Source organism: Phodopus roborovskii, unplaced genomic scaffold (assembly GCF_943737965.1).
Source record: "Phodopus roborovskii unplaced genomic scaffold, PHOROB, whole genome shotgun sequence".
Classification (NCBI taxonomy): Eukaryota; Metazoa; Chordata; class Mammalia; order Rodentia; family Cricetidae; genus Phodopus; species Phodopus roborovskii.
Window position 1 is genome coordinate 127,854 of NW_026126116.1, and position 23,694 is coordinate 151,547.

At 36.1% G+C, this 23,694-nt stretch overlaps 1 protein-coding gene across 1 annotated transcript in view; it reads left to right on the forward strand.

Annotated features, from left to right (window-relative positions):
* The window catches only part of Radx (RPA1 related single stranded DNA binding protein, X-linked), a gene marked incomplete at its 3' end in the record, with an annotated part of 55,077 nt that overhangs the window by 14,567 nt on the left and 16,816 nt on the right, over window positions 1-23,694 (forward strand). Inside the window, exons 4-11 of the mRNA XM_051179502.1 lie at window positions 1,051-1,159; window positions 1,362-1,453; window positions 1,559-1,681; window positions 8,318-8,422; window positions 10,595-10,756; window positions 11,721-11,881; window positions 12,580-12,752; window positions 14,099-14,172. Of these exons, the coding sequence (XP_051035459.1) occupies window positions 1,051-1,159; window positions 1,362-1,453; window positions 1,559-1,681; window positions 8,318-8,422; window positions 10,595-10,756; window positions 11,721-11,881; window positions 12,580-12,752; window positions 14,099-14,172 (999 nt within the window). The remainder of the gene's footprint in view (window positions 1-1,050; window positions 1,160-1,361; window positions 1,454-1,558; window positions 1,682-8,317; window positions 8,423-10,594; window positions 10,757-11,720; window positions 11,882-12,579; window positions 12,753-14,098; window positions 14,173-23,694) is intronic.

Below are 23,694 nucleotides of genomic sequence, written 5' to 3' on the forward strand. Positions count from 1 at the left end.
CTGACTTAGCAGTCATTTATTGCCTTTAGCTTTTTAATTAGAGGTGGGGATCTTGGAAAATGTACACCATATATGTTGGCATGTCAACAGGTGTTGTTACATATCTTCTTTGGATAACCATGCTGAGAGCTCATATTTAGAGCTTCTCTGCCATGTTTGGAAGATACTATCGAGCAGTAGGCCTCCTGGTTTTCCAGCTCTTACAACCTGCTTGTGTCCTTCTTCCTCACAGTTCCCTAAGCTTTCAGAGCATGAGTTTTGTTGTGGCTATAATCCACTGGAACTAGGTATGTGGGAATACATGCAGGCAAAAGGCTGTATACATAATAAATATAAATAAATCTCTTTTAAAAACTAAGGATTTATTATTCCCTACTGGTAATATATGGCTTTATATATTGCTGTTCTTTTTCTGTCCTCTTTTCCAAATGTAATATTCATTAGATAGCAAAATAATAAATGCTTTTGAGGTCTTGAGATTTCTAGACTACATTGTATAATGTGTAGTAAAATGATTGAACTAAGTGTTTTTTTGTTGAAAGATGTGTACTTGATTAGGAATCATGGTATTTCGGAGCTGTAAGTAATCTGTTCCATGTAGTCAAATGTTTATATGCAGTATAATTCAGGGTTTCCTATAGTTTGTTTAAAACAAAAACAAAAAGCCTTACCTGCTTGCATAAGAATACATACAAAAAGCCAGGCATTAGTGGTGCATGCCTTTAATCACACACACACACACACTCAGGAGACAGAGGCAGGCTGATCTCTGTGAGTGCCAGGACAGCCTGGCCTACAGAGCTAGTTCCAGTACAGGCTCCAAAGCAATACAGAGAAACCTTGAGAGGCAGAGGCAGGAGGATTTCTGTGAGTTTGAGGCCAGCCTGGTTTACAGAGCAAGTTACAGAGAATTCAGAAATACACAGTGAAACATGTCTCAAACAAAACTTTAAAAAGTGTTTAATTGATGATTTTGCTTTGTAATGTATGCATATGTATATCCCTTAATATGGAAAATGATATATTAAAGTAATATATTTGATTTTTCAGAAGTCTGCCTGAATCTTCGAAATCCGCCAAATAATATAGTTATCATTCCGGAAAAGCAATTGAAATCAGAATGGAAATTACCAAAACTAGCTAACCGATTTATTACAAGGTAAAATAGTTTCTTGTAAAACCTCTTAAATATTATTCTTTAAATGTAAGTAACCATAATGTAATGAATTATATCTTATTCAGATCTATCCTAAATTAAACCGTGTCAATTATTCAGATAGGTATTTTCATAGTTATTACTGAAGGATGTTTTGTCACTGTTTAAAGATATAACACCTATTTAACAATTATATTTTTTTCAGATCAGAGCTAGATGAGCTTCCAGAAAAATCCATCTGTGATGTAATTGGCATATTATCCTTTGTGGGAAGGGTGCAGCGGTCAAAAAAGAAAGGTGAACTTTTAAATTTGAAAGTGTTAGTGAGTGTTTCAATGTGAAGATTCTTGTGTTCAAATGCATACAATGACCGTCATTTATTTTGCTGTTATATCCACATAGATCATGGTGAAGATTTTTGGTCATATCGCTGGATTCACATAGCTGATGGGACTTCAGAGCAACCATTTATAGTGCAGCTGTTTTCTACATCTCAGCCAGAAGTCTTTGAAAATATTTACCCAAGTACTCATTTTTTTTTTTATCTTTTTATTGTTGGAAATAGCAGTAAGAACTTAAAAACAGTAAAAATGGTGGCTGGAGTGATAGCTCAGTGGTTAAAAGCACTTGCTGCTCTTGAGAGATCCTCAGCACACTCATGGCGGCTCCCAATAATCTGTAGCTCCAGTTCTAAGTTACTTGATGCTCTTCTGATTCCTGTGGGCACTAGGCACACACATAGTGCACAAAAATACATGCAGGCAAAATACTCATATACCTGAAAGTATATATTTGTTGTGTTTAAAGGAAAGTGAGGTGATAAAGAGAAGTGGCATGACAATGACATAGAAACACAAATGATCAAACCTTTCTCATATTGATATACTTAATAGTCTATATTAATCACTTGTCTATTCAGGAGTTATCTTAGGATTTAAAGTGTACTACTCCCTTATTCCCATCACACAACCCACTGGTCCTCTTATTTTTTCCCAAATTATACCCTTCCTACTTTAAAATATAGATTCTGCCAGTGACAGAAAAATCTGATTCATGCCTTTCTGCATCTGACTTATTTAGCTTAACATGGTGATCTCTAATTCTATCCACTTTCCTCACATGATTTCGTTTTTTTATGACTGATAAAATTATACGTATATATGTATAATTTCTTCCACTTAGCCCATTAATGGGTGCCTAGGGTAATTCTATATATCTTAGCTATTGTGGATGCTACAGTAGTAAGCATGGATATTCAGGCATCTCTTGTATGTTGCCTTTGATTCCTTCAAATGAAAAGCTAGAAGTTTTATGACTGAACCATAGGTAGCTCTGTTTCAGAATTTTGAGGAACCTTTATGCTGACTTCCATAGTTTTTGGAATAATTACATTCAGACTAGGAGTGTTTACAGTTTGCATTTGCTCCACACCCTTGCTAGCATTTGATGCTTTTTGATTGTTAACACTCTGACTGGGCTGAGATGGAATATCAATATAGTTTTATAATGGCATTTTCCTGATAACTAAGAATGTTTAATATTTTCGTGTGTGTTTATTAACCATTTGTAGGTTTTTTCTTTTTAAAAAGAGTCTTGTGTGTCCCAGTTTCTATGGTGCAGGAGATCAAACCCAGAGCTTCCTGAATACTAGACAAGCACTCTACCAACTGAGTTGCATCCCAAGTCCCCATGTGTACTTCTTTTGAGAAGTGTAGTTTCAGTTCATTTACCATTTTATTGATCAGATTATTTGTTCTATTTGACATGTAGTTCTTTTGTTTGTTTGTTTGTTTTTAGTTCTTCATATATTCTAGATACTAATTCTCTATCAGAAAAATAGCTGGCAAAGGTTTTCTTTGATTTTTTTCTAATATATGTATATGTATATATTTTTTCTTATTTTACATATTGATCCCAGTTCCCTCTCCCTCCTTCCCTCCCATTCACCCAACACCCCTCCCATCCTATTCCCTCCCCACTCTACAGGGAGGATGATGCCTTCCAGGAGGGATCATCAAAATCTGTCAGGTCATTTGTAGTAGGGTCTAGGCCATCTCTCCTGCCTCTAGGCTAAGGGAGAATCCCTCCATGGGGAATGTGCTCCCTTTCTTTAATTTTTGAATTGTCTATTCTGTTTTCTTAGCTGTGCAGAAGCTTTTAAACAGGATTCAATCCCCTTTGCCAATTCTGGATATTATTTGAGAAGCTTTTGAGCTCCCATTCAGAAGCAATTGCATGTACCTATATCTTAAAGTATTCTTCTTTACTAGTCAGAGTTTCTTCACTGATATTAAGGGCTTTGATCCATTCTGAATTTATTTTAAAAGGGTGTTGAGTGACTCAGGCAGACCCTATTGTCTGTTGTTTCTTTTCCTCATTCCATCTTGATTGCTGCCACATTTTATAACCCCAGTTTGCATGGTGGTCTAAATCATTCAGGTTCAGCAGATCACATAACATGGAGGTTCTGTGATGGAGTAACTTTCTTCTGAACCCTGCTGTGAACATAGGTCCACCCAGCCTGGTAAACTGAGCACCAAAACACTGTCCCTCACATGCCCAACTTTCCATTTCTATCTTTTTTGTGTTATATCCATTGGCACCAATGGTGGTTTGAATGAAAATGCCCCCCAAAGGGAGTGGCACTATTAAAAGTCACTATTAAAAGTTGTAGCCTTGGTGGAAGAAGTGTGCACTGTGGGGGGTGGGCTTTGAGGTCTCTCTTTCTCAAGCTTCCTTCAATGTGACAATCAGTCTACTTCCTGTTGTCTGTGAATCTAGATGTAGCTCTCTCAGCTCCAGCAACACATCTGCCTGCACACTGCCATTCTCTCTATTCTGATGATACCATGCTGAACCTCTGAAACTGTAAGCGAACCACCCCAATTAAATGTTTTCTTTATAAGAGTTGCCATGGTCTGCCAGGTGGTAGTGGCACAAGCCTTCAATCCTAGCACTTGGGAGGCAGAGGCAGTTGGATCTGTGTGACTTTGAGACCAGCCTGGCCTACAAAACAAATTCTAGGACAGACTTCAAAGCTACACAGAGAAACCCTGTCTCAACAAACACCCCTCCCCCGCAAAAAAGGAGTTGCCTTGGTCATGGTGTCTCTTCATAGCAATAAACACCCAAAACAAGATAGCAGATTAACCTCTCGTAACAACGTGTCCCTAGTGACTCTTATGAACAGGTCTATAAGGAAAGGATAGTGATTTGTCTCACATTAAGTGGTCTTTGTCTCAAGTGGGGAGGAATAATTACATAGCTTGGTCTCTGCTTCCACAGCACTGAGACTGATCCTACTTGTCATAAATCTTCATAACCAGACATTGAAAAAACTCTCATTTCTTGGATATAAGTCTTCCCAATTCAAACAAAGACAGATCATTCCCAGTCATAGTTTTATTACTGGGCCATTTTATTTGTGCCCTGTCTTTATGCTGAATTGTGGACTTTTCCTGCCTTTACAGGTCAGGCACTCTATTCCTCTGCATGATCTAGTTCTTTGCCTCCCAGTAAAGGTTCCTTAGCACAGGTCTAATTTTATTCTCTTCCGCATGTGTCCTACTCACTGTAATAAATGGTGAACATCTGAGTGTTGTGGTAAATTCCTGTAATCTAATAACTTGTGAGGTACAGGTAGGAGGATCAGAAATTTAAGATCATACTTGGTTATATATTGACTTTAAGACCACCCTGAACTGCATACCACATGAAAACCTTTATCAAAAAGTCAAAGGAAAAAAATGCCAGCTTTCTTAGGGTTTCTATTGTTGTGAAGAAACACCATGACCACAACTCTTATAAAGGAAACATTTAATTGGGGTGGTTTACAGTTCCTGAGGTTTAGTCCATTATCATTATGGTAGACCATGGTGGCATGCTAGCAGACATGGTGCTATAGAAGGAACTGAGAGTTAATACTCTTGACTTAAAGACTTAAGACACTGGATGGTATCTTGAGTATATATGAGACCCCAAAGCCTGCCTCCACAGTGGCATACTTCCTCCAACATGGCTACACCTACTCCAGCAAAGCCATACCTCCAAATAGTGCCATTTCTTATGAGCTTATGGGAACCATTTCCATTAAAACTACCACACAAGGTAACACCACTATCTCCCTTTAATTCAACTTTTACTACTAAATACAGAAGATAGCTGCAGTTCTTTTTCCATATGTAATTCTTCTCCTGCTCAGGTAAGCTTTTTCTAGGCAGAGAGCTGAGCTTTAGTTGCATGGTTTATTGCCTGGAAAGGGGACTAAACTTCTGCACAGCCTACTTATAATCCCATCCCTGATATTTTGGATCATTTGGGGCTTATGCCCTAATACACATTGTGAGTCCCATTCATCAAAGATGCATACTACCCCATACAACATAGGGCGTGGTCACTATGACATTTCTCCCAATGACACTCCACTCTTAAATACTTGTCCTCGGTTGCAAGTCCTTTTGCCCATTTTGACAAGCATTCAGCTGCCCCCAAGGAAGCACATCATAGTACACCACATGAGAGAAGATAGCCATACTATAAATTCACCAGTGAACACTCCACTTTCAGACAGATCAGCTGTAGTTGAATGTCCTATTCCTAATTAGGGAAGCCATTCAACTGATCCTTTCTAACTTATCTTTGGTTTTGTCTGCGCCTATTTGGATGCCAATTGTTCTGTGTTGTTTTGGTTTGGTTTTTAGTTGGTTGGTTTTTATTTTTTCTTCTGAGATGATGTACATAAAATGGATTCACCACATAGGAACCTCTCTACATGTATTTTCTGAGTGACAGGGCTAATTTTAATTTACATCACCACCAATAGTGTATGTGTTTCTTTTTCCCCATATCCTAATCAACATTAATTAATATATTTTTTTATTTCTTGATGATAGCCATTCAGAACGGGGTTCAGATAGAATCTCAGTGTAATGTACATTTCATGCCTATGTTGAGAATCAGATAGCTGTAACTATACAAATTTGTGTCTCAGTCTTTGTTCTATCCTGCTGATCTATGTGCCTGCTATAGGCCAATATAATAGCTGTTTTTGTTATCATGTCAATAGTATAGTTTAAAATTATAGTACCTCTGGAATAACTCCTTTGCTGCAGATTGCTTTGGCCTTTCAGGGTCTCTTATGCTTCTGGACAAATTTTGCAATTGTTTTTTCCCCCTATCTCTATAAGAATGCCATTAGAATCTCAGGATTATGTTAAATCTATAGATTGTTATTGGTACTACAGACTTCTGCACAATATTAATTCTGCTAACTAATTCTTAGCATCTTCTTTTTCTTCCTTCAGTGTTTAGTATTATATATTATAAAATTTTCACCTCTTTATTTAACTGTATTCCTAGGGGATTCCTATTTGGGGATGTTGTGAATGAAATTATTTTCTTGATGTAATTATTGGCATTTAGAAAAGAGAAGGTGTGGGGATAGAGTCCTCAGAATACATTTTATGCAAGTTTGAAATTAGCAAAGAATAAGCTTAATTTTAAAATGTAAAACCATTCTTATAACCTGAATGGTTTGTCTTTATTTTCATTATTACAAAAGAAAGAACTAGCAATTGGAGAGATAGCAATAAATTTATGCTTATGTTGTAGAGATTTTTTTTGTTCTCAAACAAAAGCCTCCTTTTGAATAATTACATGCATTTACACTTGTTTATTTACTATTTCCTAGTTTGTGAAATCAAAATCATTGAGCATATAGTGAGTTGAATTACACAATAAGTTTAGGTTAATGAAATTTATTTCCAGTTTTCCCTCCATTTTTCTTTTCTTTATTACATTTCTACTTTCATGACCTGAACAGTTTTCTTTATTTCATTCCACTGCTTGTATTTTCATTGAATTCATTAATAGATTTATCTGTATCCTATTTAAGGTCCTTGAGCACATTTATAATAGGTAATTTGAAGTTCTTGTCTTGTGTTTCAGCTATATTGCATCTCTCAGGGCCATAGTAGGGTTATTGAGCTCTAGTGGAGACATAGTGTCCTGGGTGTTACTGATTGTGTTTTTACACTGGTGTCTAGGCATCTGGATTTGGGATGCTTATAATTTTAGATGCTGATATGGTCTCATGTTTGTTGGGTGGATGTCTTGATCCTTTGTTTCTGTTGCCTCTGCTTCTTTAGAATGTGTGGTTGCTGCCTACCTAGTATGGTCACTGGAGGTTCTGATAGATTGTGTTTCTTGGTATTGGGAGCTTATACTTAGGGATGGAGATGGAGTAGTAGGGGAATCTAAGAGAGTCCACAGGAGGGAGGAAAGCTGGGTGAGCTGCCAGGATCTGCTGTAGACACCTGGGAATGATGCAGATAGGAGAGGCCACAAGAGGTGGTGTTCTACACACCTGGTGGTAAGTCTTGGGGTTTGGAATTGGAGGGAAGAAGGGAGAATGAAGGTTGCGAATTTGATTCCCTATAGCTTGTATGGATTGCCAGATCACAGGGACAGAATAATGGCATAGGTAGTTTAAAAATGATAGGCTTTAATGTAGTTAAGGTCTGAAAACATTATAAGCTCATTATAATCACATTCATAATCTATCAAGTTAGTTAGCAAGATGAGCAGAAACTAAATAAGTCCTGTTATTGAGTCTTAATGTTTAATTAAGGTAACTATTTGAAATAAAAATCATCCATATAAACAAATACAAATTAATACTCCATATCCCTCTCTGGTGGAAGGATTCCAAGTAACCCAGGTTCAGTGTTGTATTGAGTAAATCAGTGGAAGTATCACAGACACTAAGTTTTCATTCCCAGTAGAAAATAACTCCTCTTACATGTGTCCCCCGCCTGCATGACTCTTATACAACAAGCAACATGCTTTATTTACACGCAGCCCTTGTACTTTACAAAGGAAATACCCCTGTTAAAAAAGACAAAACAACAACAACAACAAAAGACATACTAGGTATTTTCAGATCCCCATTTGATCAAAGGACAGGCAGCAAAAGAACACCTAGTAACTTAATAGAAATACAGTATCTCAGGTGGTCTCCATACTCCACACTAGTAAATCTGAATTGGCATCTTAAGAAAAGTCTCTTTGTTAAGACTTGGGGGGGGGGATGGATTTACAGTAGATAGATCCTCCTCTTTGAAATGCAAGAACAATTTCACACGTGTTTTTCATTTTCTACAGTGACATATCTTGTTTGTACCCAGTTGAAAGTTATTAGGAATTACAGTCAAGTACCTAATCTGCTTTACCTCACCACTACAAATGAGAGCCGAGTGTTTATTACTGGTGAGTAACTTTATACCTTCTTTATTGGAAATTTAATATACAATCTTTTCACTGGAACCATTTAGAATATATTAACTTCTACCATATAACATTCAATTTCAGGGTAACTTTATTTTGACATCATTATGACTGTAGTATATTTTAATAAACATTATGAAATAGATTACTTCTATATTAATGCTTGTAGGAAATGGTTTCATGGCACATTAGATAATTGCATTTATGCCATTTGATTAACTTTAATTACTACTTTATATAGAAAATAGAAAAATTGCTTGCTACATTGAAGACTGTTAGGCTTAATACCACAATGTAGAGTTAACATTATTTTCACAATTGTTCTTAGCCAAAAGGCCAAAGAAGTGTTCATTATTTTTACACTGTACCAAATAAAAATGTGGGTCAAAATTTGGCCCCCAAATCTCACATTTAATTTATATGACTAACTCTCATTTGTCTACAAATAAATTGGGACCTCTATATATGTGGGTTTCACATCCTTAAACACAGACAATATCATATCACAAGTATTTGGGGGGGATATAGATAGATAGATAGATAGATAGATAGATAGATAGATAGATAGACAGACAGATATATATGTATGCCAAATATGTATAAACTTCATTCTTACCATTTTTCCTTGAGCAATATAACTATACTTTGTGTGCTTTTGTAGTGTTCTGGGTATTAGAAGTAGTCCAGAGCTCATGAAAATTATCCAGGGGGATGTTCATTGGTTATATCCATATAGAATGACATATTATACAAGGAACTTGAACATCTAATGATTGATTTGTTTAAGTACACAAGGGTCATGGGAAGAATCAGTCACTCATAAATACTGAGGAACAGCAGTATATTATTTTGCACTTAAAACCAATAACATCAAAATTTCCAAAGAATATTATAGAATGTGGTATTTACCAGAATGCTACAATGCTGAAAATGTCTTCATCAATATTTTGTAAATATTAACAATGCCTGTATCAAATACGCCACTTTTTTATGGGTTTAGTGTTTTTCTTTCTTTCTTTTTTTTATTTATTTTATATAACCAAGTCCATTTAAATGAAAACAAACATTTATAGACAATATTTGGGAATTTGGGCGTCTTTCTTTCCAAACTACTTCCTGCTGGTAAGGGGCGCTGTCATGGTGGATTCGAAGAAGATTCAGAAATCCTGGCTGTAGTCTGCAAGGCTGCTTTGTCCAGCTGTTTTGACTGTAGAATCACCTGGTACTCTGTTTCAGGTGGTCTGGCTTGATGAAACCACATTAGTCTGGAAGGAATCCACATCTTTTCATTTTCTGTGGAAACAAAAATATAAATCCTGTTCCCCAGTAACTTGTCCTTGAACTTAAATTTTGGAGTCAAAGCATTTTTTTAATTTAATTTATTATTTTACATGTCGATCCCAGTTCCCTCTCCCTCCCTTCCTTTCTCCCTTCTTCTTTCCCTCCCTTCTTCCCTCCCTTTTACCCCCTCTGCTCTCTCACATGCACTCTAACCACCCTCCCCTCCCATCCCCCCACTCCAATTCCATATGTAGGGGAATGCCATCCAGTTGGGGCCATGTAGGTCTAACAGGTCCTGTGAAGTAGGGACTAGGGCTTTTCTCCTGTCTCTAGATAAAGGCAGTTATCCCTCCATGGGGGATGTGTTAGCAAGGTCCTTTTGTGTACCAGGGATACATCCTGGCTCCATTGTCTGAGGTCCCTTAGACTGCTCAGTCCTTCTGGCAAATACGCCACTTTTAAGTCTGCCTTAAAAACATGAATTTAAACCCTAACCTATGTTCATGTATATTTTAGTTCTTAGATTACACTATACTATCAATTTATTACATTATCAAAAAAACAGTTTTTCAAAGGATGCCAAATATTTAGGAGTTGAGGGGGGTTAACCCCTGTGATCCTTATTATCATAGAGACAGTTTTAGTTTTAAATACAGTTGAGCTCTGATATGTCTGACTTTCTTTACTGCCATTGTATAAATATATGCTACATAGTAGGTAAATAAAATTGCTACATACTATATAGTAAAACTGTTTTACATAAAATGATTCTGTTTTACATTGTTAACTTTTTCACAAAAAAGTCCTTCCAATGTATTTCAGTGACCTTTTTATTTTTCTTTTTATTGTTTACTTTTCCCTTCTTGCAAGAAGGTCATAGAGGCCATCCGTATACATACGATACAAAGGTAAAAAGTTTCATTCAGTGGATTAAAACAAAGGCTGATTCTGAAGTGAAGAACACTGTTATTGGTGGATATTACCCATTTCCACCCGTGCCAGAGACATTTTCCAAGTATAGTCGCTTTATTAAAGGTATGGCTATAATTACCAGTTCCTCTATTTAATGCTACTGGTAGTCGTGTATATTACTTTCTCTTACGGGAGTGAGCCTATGTCTACCAAACCTTAGAGACAATAATTTTGTTCAAATGTAGATACAAAATATATGTTATGTCTCCTAAAGGTTAATGTTTTTTATGTTATTAAACTAAAGAACAAAGAATGTAGAAGAATGAAGACTAACTTGGGGATAGTATCTTGATTAATGTCATTAAGATCAACTCCAATATTGAAAACCTCAACTTCTATTGAATTACAAAGAAAGAACAGTACTATCTAAATGAGGTGCTACACAATCTGATATCCAGATATTGATGGCTATGTGATATTTCTCTTGTATATGACATTATAGTTGATATAAATAAAAAATGACACTAGAGTAAATGGGGTGCTGAATTTGGAAATGAATTAGTGGTGAGAGGATTAACATTAATTTACTTTTAAGTAGAATTAACATAGGGCAGTTAAAATGTTTAACATGTATGTTCATTTTATAACTGGTGACTTTTGCATGTTTGGAAGTAATTAAACATATCTATATGTTGCTATCCTCTTGGGTGACATGTGTTAGCAATATGTTATATCTGATTAGAATAATGAAAATGAGTTTTTCTGGGCAGTGATTAACCAATAATTTGTAGTTTGAAATATGATCTATAAATTATCATCAATATGCATAATTTCTGTTACAAAAAAGACCAGACTAGAAAACTGTATCACAGTTGGACTGATAAATGTATTTTGCATATTTTATGAAAAATTCTTAAGAGGATACCAAATATAAGCACAAAATCTCACAAAATTAAATTATTATGCCAGGTTCACGTTGTAAAGCTATATTGAAAAATCTAATTTTTTGTTAATCATATCTTCTCTTTCAAACTTACAATTTCTTTGGACTTGTTTTTTTTTTTTTTTTTTTTTTTTTTTTTTGCAGCCGAGTCACTCTTGACAGCTATAAGTGAAGTGAGGAAGGTGATTGAAAACTTGCAGTACAGGGAACAAAAGCGCATTGCAATTCAGGGGATAATTACCGCTATAAAGTACATCCCCCATAACTCTTCAGCTGAAAGTGCCCCAGCATCAGAAACATTCCGGGTATGGTTCAAGAGGATTCCTAGTACATCCCTAACAGCACAATGATCATAATGACCATTTGTACTATGAATTTACTTAGTTATAATCTGAGAGAAAATATTGTAATTTTTGTTCCCGTTTTGTTTCTTTTTTCTGTCATTTTTGGGCGAGGGATAAGCCACTTCTGTTCTTAAGGCATCAGTTCCTATCTTTGTTTTCTAAATAGTTCAAGTCTATTGTGTATGTGTTTAATGGCTAGGTGGAATATATGAGTAATTGTTATGCTAACTTCTTTTAGGCTAGAGTAACAGGAAAATTTCCATGAGGGATATTTTAATTCTGTGTCTGTAATGGTAGCTTTACCCATGTTCTGTAGACACAGCAATAACTTTCATAAAAGAAATGGTCAACTCGAAGAGACTGATAACGGAATGTTCATATCATCAAGAGTTCATTTTCCCTGTTCACCTTTTTAAAAGCTATGTCTAGGAGTATTACTGTGTATGTGGAAATAATCATTTAATCCATCTAGTCAGTTAGAGTAGAATAAGAGGACATTTATCTTCCTTAAAATGAATACTAAGTAGAATCAACTTTGTAAAAGTAATATGATAACATCCTGCTCAACTCTTCAAAGTATGGAAGTCAGTTCAGTTTTTCAGAAGAGAAATAATTTTGTGAGTTTGTTTTAAAACATTTTGTCTAACTATTGATTTTAGAATGATAGCCAGCCTTCAACCTCTCAAGCAACTAAAAGAGTTCATCATCATGAAAGAGGCAGTAAAAGGCCTCAAGATGACAGGGCAATGGGTTCTCCGTATTTTCAGTTTGCACCTATCGTTTTTAATCTCTTCGCAAAAAGAAAGATTGTTCAAGACCCATGTGCTAATCCGTAAGTCATTTGCATTATATATATATATATATAATATATATATATATATATATATATATATATATATATTCATTTTCACCATCATGCCTGACTGCCTAATTTTCTACCTTTAAAAAATTAGATTTACTTTATTTAGTTTTACTTTATTTTCTATGTATGAGTGTTTTACATGTATGTATGTATGTATGTATGTATACCACTTGCTTACCTGGTGCTCATGGAGGCCAGATCCCCTAGAACTGGAGTTACAGATGATTATGAGCTACCATATAGGATCTAAGAACTAAACCCAGGTCTTCTGCAAGAACAAATGCTTTAAAACACTAAGCCACCTCTCCAGCCTCCATATTTCCCTTCTTTATAAGGGCACCATTCATACTGGATTGGGCAAACACACTATTCCAGTACAAATTCATTTTTTCTTTAGATAACATCTCATGAAGGCAATGGTATTTCTCATTTTCAATTTTAAGGTGCCAAGTGTTGGATGAACTTTTTCTGGGAAGATAAACATCTATCCCAGGGTAATAATTCTTCCCAGGCCTAGTTTGTTGAATCATTGAGTTTAATTAGGATTATTTACAGGATCATAGGTAAGGGGTCATTTACTGGAATGTAAGGAACTTATTAATCAGCTACATCACTGAACTACCCCCTTTCCTTGCAACTGTTAACTGCTTATAGAATTTGGGGGAGGGGTAGGATCCCTTCAGCCCTGCCCCTCCATGAAGGAATATCAATGAGCCCAATCTTATGTTGTTTTCAGTCCAGCTGCTGATCCCAGGGTAATGGCCATGTGGTGCATAGAGGACAGCATTCCAGCAACAATGTTTTATTCTGTTTGTTCTGGAATTATTTCAGCACAGAAAAGGAAAGTTATCCCTAACTAAAAATCAGGGGGAAGAGTCTATAGGAAATAATAACCAAGTTAATATTCAAAGGGCAAACAAGAGTTAATTGAGCAGAAGAAAAGAGGCATAGAACTGTTCCTTGCTGAAGAAAATAAATGCAAATCTGAAGTACTATGGAAGCAACAAACTAGAAAGTGAAGTTGTAGAATGGGAAAGGTTGTTTTACAGAACTGTTGAAAACATGAGAACTTATTTTGAAATCCCCATGCTAAGAATGATAATGAAGTTAAATGATCTCTTTTATAAAATGTAACTCCATTGCTGTGTTATGAACAATATAGTATAGAAATTTGGTCATTTTATGTATATTTAATGTATTACTTTAAGAAATGTATTGAAATAAAATAAAATCTGAATAGACTCAATTAGGTTTTTTCCCATCTAAATCTCTTTTTTATAGTTGGTGGTTATCTTATTTTTTTTTATCATTTTCAGGGTTCCTGTGCCTCAGCCACATTCTCCTGCACAAAGTAAAGGAAGCAAACACCACTCCCCGAGTGGCTTGCACCGTATGTTGCTGTTTTTACTCTTATTCTTTACAAAAGTTTGTGTAACTCTGTTGCATATATGTGACTATTTGATTTTATGCTCCAGTATTGTGTAATAGCTCCTACTAGTTTCATATTAGTTTCAGTCATAGTGAAAATTACTGTTTGGTTATATCTGTAAGGTGCAGCCAACTATAATAATGCCTGCCAGATTCTAGGAATAGGAATACAAGCATGGAGATAAAATGCTTATAAGGTATCATCATACAATTAGCAGGAATTACCTCTAGTATATAACATATTAAGGTAACTATAGTTGACATTGTGTGTTTTATAATGCCTAGAGAAGATTACAAATGTATCAAAACACAAATGCTGTTTATGAGGTGATAGATCTTCCAGGTACCCTGATCTCATCATTATACATTGCATAAATATATTTAAACATTACATTGTACCCCAGAAATATGTATAAATGTATTTTTAGTCCATTATTCTTGAAATTTATCTTACCTGAACAGCTACCAAGTATTAAAATGGTAAGATATGGTTTAAAGGGAGATCCACCATCAGCACCGAGAAGATATTGACTAGAAGGAATAGATTAACCCCAGACACAGAGCAAAAAACACTGGTAAACAGAGAGGAAGGTTAAGGTCGATACCTTCAGGAAGAAGGACAAGTGTGTGTGCAAGGGAAGTGGTCACAATCTCATCAAAGAGTCTTATGACCATGGCCATGTGATAAGTGTGTGCTACCAATCCTGTCTGCTGTAAATGGTAAACTGCAACTAAAAGAAATATTTATATGTCTATATACCTAGTATGTTTTAAACTCATCTAATGAGTGCTGTTGCAAGAAATAGCAAGTCCTGAAAGGAAAAGATGTATTCAAAGAGCCAATTTTGCCATATACATCTATGCAGTTAATTTATCTCTCTAGAAAAAATTCATATGTCACATTATTTGATCACTACACAACAATATTTGCTGAATATCTGTTATATACTAAAGTTCTAGTTTCTTGTTAACAAAAGAAACTCTCTCCCATTTAGCACATTTAGCAGCATGCACCCTTCCGTCCATTTGGAGGTGCTCTTGTATACACTCTTAAAATGTAACCAGTGTCACTACAAAGCGAAAGCAGTTATTCTCTATCTTCTCTACCTTAAAAGTGACTTTCATCAGCATTTTGTCTTAATGCTCCCTTTTAATTTTTTCCTGCTACCCAATAACACTACTAAAGATTATTTGTATCAATAAATGGACTAATGATGATCTTTACAAGTAAAAGTAACCAGAAAAATATCTACAAGTTTTTTCCTTTGGTAGCAGCAAATAAGAGTTTTTTTAGTTAACATGAGAGTGGTTAAGTAGGTTTAATTTAAATTAACAGTCAGAATAGGCAAATCTAAGCCAAGTCTTTCGTTTTTTGTTTGCTTGTTTATTTTATTTGTTTTTATTTTACCCTGGAGGATCCTTGAAAGGGAGAAGAGATCAAATATATTGTTCTAAACAAGTCTTATTTTCTTTCTTTGCTATTAGGTCAACTGATTTGAATTTAGGGTTTGTTTCTGAAGTGATTTCATAATATAATTTAGTACTTATAGAATATCATTAGAATTAGAATTATTTGCTTTAAGTGGAATCTGAAACTAAGGGATCATCTCTCTGGCTTTAACATTTTATTGTAGCCCTTTATCTTCATCTTGTCATTGGGTGTGAATTTTATGAGACTGTAATTCACACGTATTTGCATCAGCAAAAGGGTTGAAAGAGTGGAGGTTCTGGATAGCAGACATATGATTCCTTTTCCTTGGTGGAAATGGCCTGCAGAAGGTGACTGCAGGAGAAGGTGGGAAGGGGAATGGAGCATCATGAAGAGAGGGGCCTCGAGGAGGAAGCAGCTGAGTCCTTGGACGCAGCTCAGTTACTGGGGCAGTTTATTTTCCTAATGATAACTATTTTGAGAGGGGTTAAATGGGATCTCAATGTGTATTTTATTTGTATTCCATGATAGGTAAAGATGTTGAATACATTTTTATATATTTATTGCCTATTTTTACTGGTTTGGGGAATTGATGCTCACTTCATTTGCCCAACAGTTGATTTTGGTTAATTGATTTGGAGTATCTAGTTTTTTGAAATCTTCATGGGTTCTGGATGTGAATCTTCAAGACATGGTGTGTGTGTGTGCACGTGTGTGTGTGTGTGTGTGTGTGTGTGTGTGTGTGTGTGTGTGTGTGTGTGTTGATCCTACACCTTGCCAACTTGCTAAATGACTTCAGTACCTGTAATTACTTTTCTCTTGTTCCTGTCAGATTTCCTATACAGGGCATCATATAATCTACAAGTAAGGGTAATTTTATTGTTGTTGTTTAAAGAATTTTAAAGATTTTGAATTTTACATAGTGAAGCCAATCTGAAATAGAATGTTGCCATTTGAAATGTTTGAAAGAATTATTTATTTTTATGTGTATGGATGGAAATTAGGCCAGCATGTAAATCTGTACAGCACATGCATGCTGCAAGAGGCTGTTGATTCCCCTGGAAGTGGAGTTACACATGGCTGTGAGCTGCCATATGGGGTGCTGGGAATGAAAACTGGATCCTCTGGAAGAGTTTAAGGGTAATCTTACTGTCCCTTTCCAACTTGAGGCCATCCATCTCTTCCTTTTATTTATTTTTAATCTTTAAATGTTGTGTTATATTTATTCATGAGGGCAGTAAATTAGGCATGCGTGTGTGTGTGCCATTGTTCATATGTCGACCTCTGACAACTTCTAGAAGAAAGTATCTCCTTCTGCCATGTAGATCTCGGGGACTGACCTCAGGTCATCAGGCTTTGTAGCAAGTGCCTTTATCTTACAAGCCCTCTGTTTCTCTTTCATTCCTTCCATCTCTCTTCCCATTTTCTTAAAGTACAGGTTTGAGTAGAAGTAAGAAAAGCGAGCAACCTTATTTTGTACAAGATCACTGAGAAATTTTTTTTTTCACATGAGATTCAGAACTTTTGAGATAATACATCCATAGATAAGGGAGAAGTCTTTCTTTTTTCTCCATTAAGAAACAATTATACATTAAGTTTTTCTTTTTTCCTTTTATAAATTACCATTGTCCTTTCAAGTAAGTTCCTACCTATTCCTAGTTTGCTAAGTACTTTTTTTATCATGAGTGGGTGTAGGATTTTGTTAAAGTTCATTTGACACCATTTGAGGTAATTATGTGGTATTGTCATCATTGAATTAATGTGATATATTTCTTTTCTTATGTTGAGCAACTTGACCATTTCTCAGATAAAATCCTGCTTGATTGTGGCATAGGATCTTGTTAGTACTATTTTAAAACTGGTTTGTTGATGTTTTTCATAATTCTGTATCTATATTAAGAGATATTTCTAAAGGATTGTGTATGTGATTTTTTTTCCTTTAGTGTCTGCATCAGACTTTGGTACTGGTAATACTGGCCTTGTAGAATGGGAAAGGAAGTGTTCCTCCATCTTCTGTTTTATAATCCTGTGGAAGATTATTTTTTTTCCATACTAGGGGCTAAGCCTAAGGCCTCTCACATTCTAGCCAAGGACTCCACTGAGCCATGCCCCAGCCCAGTTCTGTTTTAAATGTTTTATAGAGTTCACCAATGAAGCCGCCTGTGTCTGTCTGTACTTGTCTTGTTGAGGAGGTTTTGGTTATTAGTTCAGTCTCTACTTGTTACAGGTCTACTGAGAATGTCTACATCTTCTGGTAAAGTCAAGCCATTTATTTGTTCCTAGGCAGCATCTGTTCTATTACTTGTATTATTGACACATAATCACTTCTAGTATTCCACTGCAATATTAGTTCTCTAAAGAACCACACTTTCATCTCTGATTTTAGTCACTCGTGTCTTCTCTTTTTGCTTGGCCAGTCTATCTAAAGATATTTTTTTTTTTTTTAGCTGAAGAGACAGTTTAATTGGTAAAGTGCTTGTTATGCAAGCATGTGGATAAAGGTTTTCATTCTGCAAACACAGGCTTAAAAGAAGATAGGTTTGGCCCCAGGCATTTGTAAACCCACCCCTGGGAGGTAAAGACAAGAGAGGGTCGCTAGGGCTTGCTGAAGTGCCAGCCTAACCTATCTGTTAAATTCTGGGCCAGTAAGAGAATGACGGTTGGCATTTCAACATGGGTGGGGAAAAGTACACAAGGTCCCACGACTAGATGAAGAAATACAGGTAATGGCTGCTAAGAGAATGAAAGAATCACTCTTCTGAAGGGAAGACCCTTCCCCCCAAAATAGGTTATCCAGTCCCTAGTATTCATCCCTAAACACACACGCTCTCTCTCTCTCTCTCTCTCTCTCTCTCTCTCTCTCTCTCTCTCTCTCTCTCAATAAATCAATCAAGCAACAAAATAGAATTAAAATTAGGGTGAGAAAGGTAATGACTGAGGAGAACACCCAGCATTGACCTCTGTGCTCCACACATGCATAGGCATGCACATACATATGAACACATATGTACACATATATACAAGATAATTTTGAAATTTCCAAAGAAAAGTTTTCATATATTCTCTATTACATATCTTCTCTAAACACTATTTCCTATTATCTCACAACATAAAGTTTGGTTATTGACTTGGAAGCCGTTACTATCAGCATCTATAACAGTTGGTAGTCCACCACCCCTCATTATGTCCTCAGTTCCATTCTGTATTTTCATGTTCATGCACCTTAAAATATTGTCTGATTTCCTTTATGATTTTGTCTTTGACCTATTTCTTATTACTTTGTTGTTTTATTTTCACAGGTCTCTGAATTCTTGTATTTTTTTTCCCTCCGTTAATCTTTTCTAACTTCTGTTACAGTTAGAAAAGTGAAGATTTTGGAGGATTTTTTTTTTAACTTATTGAGACTTGTTTTGTGGCCTAGCATATGGTTTTTCTGGGAAATGTCTCATGCATTCTTGAGAAGAATGTCTACTTTATTTTTGGGGGTTGGAGTGTTCTATATTTATCTGTTCTGTTTGGTTTATGATGTAGTTTAATCATCATTTTCCCTATTCATCTCCTAGCTAGATGATCTAGAAATTATTCAACATGATATACTGAAATCTCCAGCCACTAGTGTAAAATATTTTCCCTTCAATTCTATTAATACTTTCCTCTTGAGATTGAGTGATCTGTATTTCTATTTCATATAAGTTTATAATTATTATATAATTTGATGAGTTGACTTTTCTCAATAGATCATTCTTTTTATCTTTTACAAGAGTTGTTGGCATACAGTCTATTTTGTCTGATAGTAACAGCTGCTCTAATTCTCATCTGGTCAGTATTCGCAATGAATCCTATCTTTTTGCTTTCAACCTACATTGTCTTTATATCTACAGTGAGTCCTATATAAAAAGCAAATGCTTGTGTCATTTTCTCCATTTGCTAAGCTTTGCCCTTTGATTATGGCATTTGATTTATACTGAACTTCATAACTAAGAAGGATAGACACACTTTTGAAATTTTTGTTTCCTATGTATCATGGTTTGATTGTCCCTCGTTTCCTGCATCACTGCGTGACTCTGTTTAAGTAGGTTTTTTTATATAAACCAGTCTGGATTATTATCTCATTTCCTTGTCTGTACATGTATGTGTGTATTTGAAGATAGATTTGTACCTTTGGGACATGGAATGTTTGGTGCCAGTACTCCCACAGATACCAAAACATTCATATGTTCAGGACCCTTATATAAAAAAACTGTAGTATTTTACTATACCTAGGCATATCTTCGTGTATGCTCTAATCATCTGGATTATGTGTAATACCTAGTATAATATAAATGCTCAGTATATAGTTATTGCCCTGCATTTTTTGTAGACCAAGGCTGCAAGAAGAGTATGTACATGTACAGTACAGACAATTGTATTTAAATACTTTTAATTCAAAGTTGATTGGATCTATAACTGTAGAAAGTCACAAATACAAAACACTATTTCACCATGAAGGTTAAATTTGACAGCAACTTATTTTCAATAGCATAAAAAGACTGTGATCCTATACATAGTTCTCTATCCCCCCACTAGTTATCTTGTGCATTGTGTGTTCTATCACATTTAATTATGTCTTATACATATCAAAAATGATTGATTTCATATAGAAATTAAAAACTTATAGCACAAGTTCTAATAGGTCTCAATAATAAAAGCCCGGAGTCAGATAGGGCAAATGCATCAAAGATCAGAGCTAAAGGAGAGAACGCCAGCCACAGCTTACATCCTCACCTTCCCAGCTGAAAAGAGACTGAGCTCCTGTCTCCTCCTGCCATATACATACATACACATACACATACACACACACACACATACATACATATATACATACATACATACATACATGCCCAACCACATCACTTACTGTCTGTCTGTAAAGCTGTCCAGACCTCTGTGTTTAACTAGTGGCTAGCTTTACCCTCTGATCTTCAGGCAAACTTTATTAGAGTATAAACAAAATATCACTACAAAACTAGACTTAAAAACTAAAAATCCAGCAATGTGAACTTTGATATTTGATATTTGTCAGTGAAGGTAACTTTCTCCAAGGTCTTCATTCTTGATATAACATTAGGGTGCTGTACAGCTTTGTGTCCTTTCATGTCACCTGAAAGCATGGCCCTTAGCCCTTCTTGCAGGTTAAATGTACTAACCAAATCCTCCTTTCCCATTTTTCTTCAGTGTCTTGATCTCCTGCTCATTCTTGAAGGAAAAAAAGTTTTGCTTCAAATAGAATCCTTAACATTTTCCACCAGTGTTCTAAATTACCACTTTGCCTTTTGGTCCTGTGGGTGTTTTATGAGGATTCTGCTGTAAAACACATTTTGTCCTTACCAAGCTGCTTCTCCCTTGCTTTTGTGTATCTTTCTTTTGTCAAGCCTTTCATCCATTTAGTTATAATCTGTCTCATTATGAAATGCAGGGACATTATTTATTCGAACACTCCTTCCTTCCCTTCCTTTATATAACTCTGATATCAATGTTGGTCAGCTTAATGTTGCCATACCGGTTCCCTAGGCTCTGTTTTTCTTAACTCTTTTACCTTTTCTTTCTTCTTCTTAATCAACCTCCCATTTTGCTGATTCTTTTTCTGCCTTCTCCAGAAATACCACTGAAGCCCTAATTACTTGTTTCATTTTTATTATTGTAGAGTCTTTTTTTCTCTTTGATATTTTGACTTTGATTCAAGTATTGTTTCTCTGATTTAGTTTTGATTTTTGCCTATGTTGCTATTAATTTTATATGTAGCGCTCTTTGAGCAATTCTCAATTTTCCATTTTTAAAGCATATTTGAGCCATTTGTTTAAAAATACTTTTACTGGAATTCCAGTATTTGGGCCTTGTCAGTGACAGTTCATTTTTTTGTTTGTTTGTTTGTTTTTGGGTATTTTTTAATGTAGTGTGTTCACCTTCTCCTTTGTAAGGCTTTGGCTTCTTGAAAACTAAACATTAGAATATTATGATGCAGTGACTATGGAAATCAAATTTTTTTCCTCATAAAGTTTGCTGCTTTTTTATTTCTGAACACTATAAATGTCCCTTTGTTTAGTGACTTCTTCCAATTCTTGGTAGAAATTCATTGCATGTAGCTACAGAATTCTCTTTTCCTGAACTATATCCATCTATTGTTCTGACAGACATTTCTCAGGACAAGAGAAGGTAAAATGAAAGACCACTTCCTCCAACCTTAGCAGATTGGCTCTGTGCTATGACCCTCCTTCAATATTTAGCTGGACTTCCACTAAGCGTTTGAGGCAACCTCAAGTGAAAGTTAAGGTCTTAGGGCTTTTCTGCATTTGTAACTTAGAGGGAGCCTGTTCCAAATTACCTAGAATACATGTGTGACTTGAATGTACCAGTTTCAAAACCAAAATTTCAAGCTTACACTGACTTTTTGTCTCAGTTCCAGTCTCTTGCTCCCGATTTCTGCAGGTGCCTTATCTACTTGACAGTGTTTTTGTGCTTTTCTGGCCTTAAGTTACATGAACTGGAATTGTACTCCAGGTATGCCCTGCAAGTCAGAAGAAATTTAAATTGGCATGGGAAATGGCTCAGAGAGGAAAGTGCTTGTACAAGCATGGAGTTCTGTGTTGGAATTGCCAGGGGGCAAAACTTGAGACGTGGCAATGCACAACAATAACTCCATTATTGGGACAGGGTTGAATGAGATGGGTAGATGACCCTGAGCTCACTGATCAACCAGACTAGCTAAATAGACTAGGTTTGCTGAGAGATCCTATCTCAAAATGTAAGAAGGAAATCAAAACTGGTTTCTCATATATATATATATATATTTCTTATTTTACATATTGATTTCAGTTCCCTCTCCCTCCCATACCCCCCCACCCCCTTCCCATCCTATCCCCCCCCCACTCCACAGGAAGGGCGATGCCCTCCAGGAGGGATCATCAAAATCTTTGTCAAATCATTTGGAGTAGGGACTAGGCCCTCCCTCCTGTCTCTAGGCTAAGGGAGTAACCCTCCATGGGGAATGTGCCCCCAAAGTCCTTTTGTGCACCAGGGATACACCCTGGTTCCACTGTCAGAGGTCCCTTAGACTGCCCAGGCATCCTAACTGAGACCCATGTTCAGGGGGTCTGAGTCAGTCCCATGCTGGTTTCCCAGCTATCAGTCTGAGGGTCCATGGCTACCCCTTGTTCAGGTCAGCTGTCTCTGGATTTCTGTAGCCTGGTCTTGACCCCCTTTCTTTTCTTTTTTTCTTTTTATTTTACAACAATATTTATTCTCTCCTTCCTCCTTAGGAGAAGCACAATTTCTCACCTCCAAGTTTGGCATGAAGGGAATGTGAGGTAGCCTTGGAGCCAAATTAGAGATAAATCCCAAGGCCAATCAAAAACTCCTGGGTTTCCCCTCCTCCACTGTGGGTCTACAGACCCATGAGACAAAATAAACAGAGGTCCTTCTAAGCCACTGAGACTCAGGTTGGTCATATGTAGAGTTAAGTTCCCTAAATAAAATTTGGCAAATCCTTACAATGATTTCTTATCACTCCTCCCTCTCTGCAACTGGATTGCAAGACTTTGGCTCATTGTTTAGCTGTGGGTGTCTGCATCTGTTTGGGCTTTTTTTCTTGCTTTTTGTGGTTTTGATGTTTTCTGTTTTTGAGAAAGAAACATAAAGTTAAGGTGAATAGGAAGGTAAAGCTGTTCTAGGAGGAATTGGGGGAAGCAAAGAATATTATCAAAATAGCTTTTGTGGAAAAAATTAATTAAAAAATCTATGGTAGAGCACCATAGAGAAAGCTAATTGGTGTTGACCTTTGGCCTCTGCATATACTCATGAGCTCACACACCACATTCCCCACACACAACCTAAGGAAAACAAAAAGAAGAAAGCTACATAATTTATGAGTGAGATGTCCAGGAGCGGGAACTCACAGAATGAATCCTGACTTCCTTCTTCAATAATCCTGCTATTCCTAAGGAGGGATGAAGGAAATCCAAGTTAACTCCAGTAAAGCTTCCCACTGTTTTCAAGTTGTCTGTACCCTGACTACATGTT